Raw genomic sequence first — 8,175 nt, 5'->3', positions numbered from 1 at the left:
TTAAAAAATGAACTAAATATTTTTTTGCCTCTCTCTACCTATTGACAAATACTTATTTCCTCCCCTCCACCCACAGCTTCATATATTCTCATAATGTAATTGAGCTCAGGTGGTTCGGGAGGTAAGTCATGCGGAAGCCGCTCTTTCCCTCTTCCTCAGATGCAGAACGTTGCACAAAATGCCCAGATGATCACCATCCAAACAAGGACAGAGATCAATGTGTCCCCAAATTTATCACCTTCCTGGCTTATGGAAAACATTTGGGGATCATCTTAGCTCCCATTGTCCTCTTTTTGTCTTTAACAGCAGGGAGTGTGTTGGATGTCAATGTGGTATGTGTCCAACCAGATTTGGTGTCCACCTTTGAATAGGCTAGGATTTTGTGCTGCACCACATCCCCGAGGCAGCCATTTTGTGACTGGCAGGGGCACCAGCTCCTGGGGGCTGAGACCTTTTGTCCCCCACCCCATATTTTGGGTGGTATGGACACCCTGCCAACGTTCAAAAATCATGGAGGCAGAGTGTGGAGCCAACAGTGGCCCAACTCTGGCATCTGGCTCCTCCTCTTCCTGCTGTGGAAGGGAAGGAGTTTCAAAGCACCTCCTGTCAGTAATGGCCCTGGGAGGAGGAGAGGCAGAGCCACTGGCCACTGAAGCCACACAGCTGCTGCGTTCAGCTCTGCCCCCAACTCCTCCTGACGTCGTGCCGTCGCACACACAACGTTGGCCCCTCCAGTCGCTTTCACAAGCTGGCGTCTCTGGTTACCAGCACCCACAGCACCTTCTCAGAATTCGAAGTGTTCCCACTGGTCCAAACCGTTGGGTGACCCCTGGTCCACAGCATCTTCCTCATAGTTCCCACCTGAAACAAGAACCACAACATTAGTCGTTCATGTATTATTAACCTTCATGCTCCAAAAGGGGTCATCCACCCCCCACCCCCGTTTCTCTCTCGGCATTATTGTGCCCCACGAGCACATTCCACACCGTGAGAAGTATGTGAGGAGCCTGCAGAGCTGAGCCAGCGAGGAGTGGAGCCCAGGAGGCAAAGGGCTGTGGCCAAGGGAGAGTCCTGAGGCATCTTCCTTCAGCTCCTGGGCCTGAGGTTCCCCATCCCAGATATAGGGCACCGTTAGCCCTCTAAAAACAACCTTTCTAGAGCAAAATAGAGGACACATTTGCCAACTTCCAGTTCTAACTCTCTACCCATGAAAAAGAGGACGTGTCCTGGAAAAGGAGGACATATGGCAACCCTGCAACGCCTATCTCATTCTGTATTAGGGAGAAGTAATAAATCCAGGAACCCTTTTCCTGTTGGTGACAAACAAATGCCCTTTTCACTCTCCTTTATTGATTTTTATTATCGTATTAATTTGCAATAAAAAGGAGAGTAACTACCAAATACAAAAGAAAATTCGAAGTTGAAATACAATAAAGGAGAAAGTGGATGAACCATTTCAGCAAAGTGTGTCTGGGTAGGAAGTTAACTTGTAGTGAATAAATAAGGAGACAAATGAGCTGCTATTTTACAATTCCAATATTGGGCGGACAGGGTTCATCTTTGAATAAATTTGTTTTAACAACTACTGTATATAATTTTCCTGTTAGAAGTTTGCTTTCTTTGCCTCTGCTTTGTAACTATAATTTTAACTCTGCTATTTGATGCTGCTTTTACTTCGTTATATTAGGGGTTGACATCCAACATCAGACATATCCAGAGTGGGAGCAATGAAATAAATTGACTTAAATCTACTGATATCAATAGGTCTACTCTATGACTAATGACAGTTATCCCTCTTCCATTCAAGGAAGGAAGGAAGGAAGGAAGGAAGGAAGGAAGGAAGGAAGGAAGGAAGGAAAGAAACTTGGCTATTCTCTGATCTCAGGAGTAATTGCTTGGGTTCTTACCACTTGCATAAGCACAGTTGTATTTGCTGAATTTCCCAGCAGAGAGGAGCTGTATGCGGGTTGTACCATCCACATCCTTTCTGGAACTTACAACCCTGAACTGCTCATAAGGTGGGATCAGAACCTCGTCCTCATTGGGGAAGGAAGAAAATCCTCTGATGAGAACCCCATGACAAGTGTAAATCTCAAAGATGGTTTTGGCCACAGGCTGTCCAACTCTCGATTCAGGATCTGCAGCGAAACCATGGGCAATCCCCTCTTGCCGTGATGAGGATGTGAATTGCCCAAAACGGACCGTATCCTTAACAGTAGTGCTGAAGTGGATATTTCTGACTCCTCGAAACACCTCGTAGCAGGGGGGTCTGGGGGTGTTGGAGGTCCTCAGGTCCTGAAGGGCTCTGGTCAGGAGAAAGTGGAAGGTCTTGAAGTCGAAATTATTCCGGTAATGTTCCCTGGATTTCCCAGCTTCTCTTACAGCTGCGTTGAAATCAGGATACAACCTGGGTTCTTCAAGGGTATAAGCCATGATTGCTGCAGCGTACTCTGGCTTGATGTTTCTGGGCCATTTACTATCATCCCTCAAGTTGGCTGCTAATTTCCAGGCTTTGGCATAAATTTTGTTTTTGAGGAGCTCGGTTTGGTTTAGCCGTGCAATCTCCTTCTCCATCGTCTGTTCACAGCCCTCGTATTGGTCATCGAAGGAATCCAGGGCCATGTCAAGCGTTAACTCGTTGCCTGAAAAACGATCTTGTCTTGGGCTGGAGCTGTGGGAGACCTCAAGCAGAAAAGAACAAGATGGGTAAGTAGCTTAGCATACGAAGAGGCTGGGAAGGTGAGACTTTGCGATAGAGGCTCCTATCACAGGTCAAGTTATGCAGCATCCCTGACAAGTGGCCACCCAACCTCTGCTATAAAACCTCCAAAAAAAGGAGTGTGTCCTTCAATCTGTTTCTACTCTATTGTTGTTTTAATTTTTTTTCAAAGTTTTACATTGTTGATTTTTCTTATTGACAAGAAAACCAGGCAGAGGGCCTTCTTGGTAGTGGCGCCCGCCCTGTGGAATGCCCCCCCCCATGCGATGTCAAGGAAATAAACAACTATCTGACTTTTAGAAGACATCTGAAGGCAACCCTGTTTGGGGAACGTTTTTAATGTTTGATGTTTTGTTGTGTTTTTAATATTCTGTTAGGAGCTGCCCAGAGTTGCGGGGGAAACCCAGGCAGATGGGTGGGGTATAGATAATAAATTGTTGTTGTTGTTGTTCTGTTTTTTTTTGTAAAGCACGTTGAGGTTTGTTTAGTTTTCACAAATCAAGCAGTGCATAATTTTTTATGAATCAGCAAGGTGTTCCCCGAATCACTACCTGCTCTAAGAAAACAATAAAAAGGAAATGAGACCTCTTAACAAACTGCCCCTGTGCTGAGGCTGTTTCCAACTGCACATGTGCAAAAAATGAAAATATACCTATGCCCAAAGTGAAGAGGGTCTGGCTTCCTGGAAGTGGGATTGTGTCCAGTTAGCACCGAGAACAAGGAAGCGATGTTTCACTTGGTATCTTCTAGGGCTCTCAGCAAGCCTTCCTTCTGACTTCTCCAGCTCCATACAGAGGCACTGATCCCTCTGCCCCAGTTGTTGGGGGTTGGGGGGCAGAGCTGTGAACAACTTCTTCAGTAAAGATCTGGATCTTTAGGGGGCGGAGAAGGCTCTCCGTGACGGCTCTGCTCTGCCTCCCCAGCTGTGTGCAGTAATGCTTCTGAATACCAGTTGGTGGAATACCAGTTGCTCTCGCACTCATGCCCCGCTTGTGGGCTTCCCATCTGGTTGGCGGCTGTAAGGACAAGATGCTGGACTAGATGGACCACTGGCCTGATCCAACAGGCAGGCTCTTATGCTTTCCAGGCTCCATCTTGTCTGGCATCCAGTTACCTACAGTGCCCACTGACCAATCAGATACTTGCAAAAGCCAGCCCTTGCCAATGTATAGCACCCTTGACCCTGGAGGTTAGCAGTCAGTGACTGACCTCCTTGGAGAATGCCTGGACCGAGTCTGAGGAATGGCCAAAGCCCTGTCTTAGAGCAGAAGGTCCCAGGTGGGCAACTCCTGAAAGGACTGGGAAAATCCCTTGCTTGAAACCCTGCAGACAACACTGGTGGCTTCTCATCTTCCAGATCTGGCCTTCCTGGCCACAGCTACTGGTTCCTCCAGTCCTGTTAACAGGAGGCTGGTGAAACCCAAACTCCAGATTTAAGATTGAATTCTGGACTGAAGCCCACCTTTGCCCCCCCCTCCACCCTCCAAGGTGCCTTTTCATACCTGATTGTCTCCTGTGAAGATTCCCATCAGATGCAACACCAGGACTCTGTGGAGAGGGGACTTCATTGTCCACGCCCGTTCATTTTTGCGGTGAAGCAAGTTAGGTGCAGGCGGAGCGGATATCTCTATCTGCACGCTTGCTTCCATTTGAAACTTACTTGCAGCTTTATGTGTTTTTTCTCACAGAAACAGGAAACAGGCTGAATTGAGGTTTCGGAGGCAGGGGAAGCTCACTTCCTCAATGTTCAACTAAGTTCATTCTAGCAAAAACATACCCAGTGATAGGTCTCGTTTTCACAGAGATTCCTCCAGTAACAGGAAGAGGGAGAGGCTTGTTTCTCTACATCCTTCCCCTCAACACCATCAAAGAGCATTTCAATCTGCACTTCTGGTTTGTTACTCAGCCAAATTAGAGGGGCGACTATTAGTATACAAAGCCCTCACTAGCTTGGGATCAGTTTACTTGAAGGGTTGGCCTGCCAGACTCCTGTCTCCGGAACTGGGACTTTTCACAAGTGCAGAGCCGTCTTTCCCATTGGTCTTAGTGGCACGTTGCGCCAGGGCGCTGGCCTCTCAGGGGCGCCCCAGCGAGTGGGGGAGCTGCGTGGCTTTGCCTCCCCTTTCCCTACACGCCCGCCAGCTGTGCCCCCTCAACCATAGGGCTGTGCAGCCTCCTTCCCAAGCCTCCTCGGGAGGAGAGCAATCCCTGCAGAGGATTGGGAAGGGGTGACAATTCTGGGGAAGGGGGGGGAGGGATCTTTGCACCACGGTGCCAGATATGCTTAAGACGGCCCTGCACAAGGGCCACATAATCTCCCTCCTTCATTGGGCAGGCTTCTTTTAAACGTTGCTTAAACTTCCTTTCCACAGGCAAGCCTACAGAGACAGGGAATTTCATTGGGTACATTGCTTTTAAAAAGCTATTGGTTTGTAGATATATCTTGATAATTCAGATATGTTTAATGTTTTTAAAGTCTGTTTTCATCAGTATTTTAAATTATATAGGTGTGTGTGTATCTTGCTAAATAAGAATAAATAAATACACGACACCCCTCTAGGGATGTCCTGTATTCCATAGCTTAGGTTGGGGTTAGGGGTGGGCAAATTTTGGTTTATCTTCATTTCTCATTTTTCGATTCTCAAGTCCAGTCCTCCACATTTCCACATCAATTTGTGAGTATATATTTGTTTCAAGTCCCGCTGAAAATTCACCCCATCTTAGTTCAACTTATTCCTAATGTACATAGATTTATATGAAAGTTTGTCTAACACGTACAAGCTTGCAAAGCAATTTCTCCTAAAATAATGCATTTCTCTATTCCATTTTTGACAATACAGTGGTACCTTGGTTCTCAAACTTAATCCGTTCCGGAAATCCGTTCCAAAACCAAAGCGTTCCAAAACCAAGACACCCTTTCCCATAAGAAGTAATGCAAAAAGGATTAATTCATTCCAGACTTTTAAAAACAACCCCTAAAACAGCAATTTAACATTAATTTTACTCTCTAACAAGACCATTGATCCATAAAATGAAAGCAATAATCAATGTATTGTACTATTAAAATGTATAAGACAGTATTGTAGATGATAAAAAAAAATTAAAACATTTCTTACCTGCACTGATGATAGTTATTGTTTGGATGTGGGGCTTTTATCCATTTCCGCAGTCACACAATAAATCAATCAGTAGTTGAACTGGGTTCCACACAGTCACAAAAACAAATTAACCGAAAAAGCCTCAAAAACAAAAACGCAAAATAAATAGCCAAAACAGAAGTGCCAAATACAGTGTACCTTGGTTCTTGAACTTAATCTGTTATGGAAATCCATTTGACTTCTGAAATGTTCAAAAACCAAGACGTGGCTTCTGGTTGGTGCAGGTGCCCCGGAAACAATATCCAACAGCTGCATCAGACATTTGGCTTCCAAAAAAACACTTCCAGATTTTTGGTGTTTGGGAACCAAGGCATTTGAAAACCAAGTTCCCACTGTATAAACTTTTATATGCACTATTTGCCCTGTCATGTGCATTTTTACGCACATTATTTGGCTAGAGGACTGGGTTACAAAATCCAAAGAAGTGAGAATTCCAAAGGCTACCTTTGGTTTTCGCGCTGTTTGAGAAAGTGTGAATTAGGTTAGTTCACCTTTAAATGTGAACTGGAGCACATTTCCATGCTTAGTTGAGAGGGCCTGCCCAGGTGACGCACAAGCTCACTTGGGGTGGAAAGTACTTGCGGGGTTGCCAGTGATGAAACAACTTCTGGTCCAAGAGACGGCTGCCTAGGATTTTCCAAGGCTTGGGCACAATCCACTTCCAAAGCAGATTTGGGCCTGGGCACAGGCAGATTTTGAAGAGACCCCTTGATTTGACTGGAGGAGACAACAGACAGAACAATCTCCCTTGATCCTTAACGGAATGGGGGGGGCATTTTATTAAAAGTGTGTTTTATCAACACTGCTGAGCAAACTGGCTTGTGGTCCTTCACTCTCCACAGGGAGTCCTGCGAAGGGTATTTCAGTGGAGGAGGCGGGATATTGGGGACAGTGGCGTAGCAAGGTCAGCTGGTACCCGGTGCAGATAGGATTGGCTGCGGGTTGAGTGATGATGAGTCACTGGCTGTTTACGTCTCGCTCGAGTACAAACTGCAGAGACAGACTTCGGTGGAAAGAAACACCCCCTGCCCTTCCTTGTCCATTTGCTCTCCACTACACAGCGTCGAGTTCAGCCGTGTTTCGTTGCGTTTCTTGACTGAACTAAAAAGTTTCAATACGTATTGTGTTGACTTGTTGAAGTTAATTAATTGTCAGACGAAGTTATTAAACTCGTTTTAAATAATATTATTTTTTCCAAAAAAAAGTGTCATGAGCCCAATTTTTTAAATTTATTTTTAAAACATGATATTTTTGCCATTTTGTCACACACACCCCTCAGTGATGACACCCAGGGCGGACCGCACCCCCCCCCCCACACACACACCCCTTCCTACGCCACTGGTTGGGGAGAATCTAAAATAAACGTATACTGAGCTCTCAAGAAGATTGTCCTGTGCTGAGGCAAACTTCCCTCAATGGTCCCTAGATGTCAGTATAGGCCTAGGAACAGTCCATTTCTTCGCTTTCCCTTATTCTGTTAAGGAGAACTCTCCTCTGGAAAACTCATCCCATGCCAACACTGTCCCTGTTTAGCTGCCAAGGGAGTGGGATTCTGAATTCCTGTGCTTTTGTGTTCTCCTTCAAGACGGTCTCCCTGTTTTGGGGAGAGCTGAAGCCTTCAGGAAACACACCCTGGGCAACGCCCTCCCTTGCCCTGTGTCTCCAGCATATCTTTGATTACAAGGCAGACAGACCCCAGGACCCCAGGACTGGCTCTACTCAACTTGTAAGTCATGATATGTTGCAAGTTAGAAACACATAACTCATAACACATCCATTAACCGCTGCAAGAACAACCATTGCCAAGACACGGAAATAATTACAAATAATGGTTGATTATGGACCAATAGTCGAATGAAATCTGGCAAACAACAGGATTGGAAAAACTGCCACAAAAATTAAAAGTAGCAAGAGGGCAAAAGAATCATGATGATTTTTATGCAATCTGATGTGACTTTATTGATTACACAAATAAAGAGGCATATGGAAGAACCGTACCCAAAGTTTACAGCACAGTCTAGCGTGCATGAAGGACATATTTTAACTTTCCCCCTACCCCTTTCCTATAAATTCCTATAAATTCTAATTGTTATTGATACAAAATTCCTCTTACTTATTGTCACTGTTACTTTGCACCATTTCATATCTGTAGTAATTGTCTTACTTTTGCTATATACACTTTGACACAACCTTGTCAGAAACATTTGTCTGTGTGTTTATTGTTGTTTTAATTTTATGTAATTGTTGCATGTCATATGCTCTAATGTAAACAAAGATATATCTCAATGCAACCATGAT

The 8,175-nt window shown here is 45.0% G+C and overlaps 1 protein-coding gene across 1 annotated transcript; it reads right to left on the bottom strand.

The window, feature by feature from the left end:
• Positions 1–541: 541 nt before the first annotated feature.
• On the bottom strand, positions 542–4,864 carry LOC114607675 (erythroblast NAD(P)(+)--arginine ADP-ribosyltransferase-like). Its single transcript, XM_077916663.1, has 3 exons — positions 4,222–4,864; positions 1,908–2,682; positions 542–861 (listed from the first exon to the last, which is right to left on the bottom strand). Exons 1-3 carry the CDS (start codon positions 4,366–4,368, stop codon positions 785–787), a joined length of 999 nt encoding a protein of 332 aa, XP_077772789.1. The 5' UTR covers positions 4,369–4,864; the 3' UTR covers positions 542–784.
• Between the last annotated feature and the right edge of the window lie 3,311 nt (positions 4,865–8,175).

Source organism: Podarcis muralis, chromosome 12 (assembly GCF_964188315.1).
Source record: "Podarcis muralis chromosome 12, rPodMur119.hap1.1, whole genome shotgun sequence".
Lineage (NCBI taxonomy): Eukaryota > Metazoa > Chordata > Lepidosauria > Squamata > Lacertidae > Podarcis > Podarcis muralis.
The sequence above is the reverse complement of the archived record's forward strand: the minus strand, read 5'-3'. Positions and strand labels throughout refer to the sequence as shown.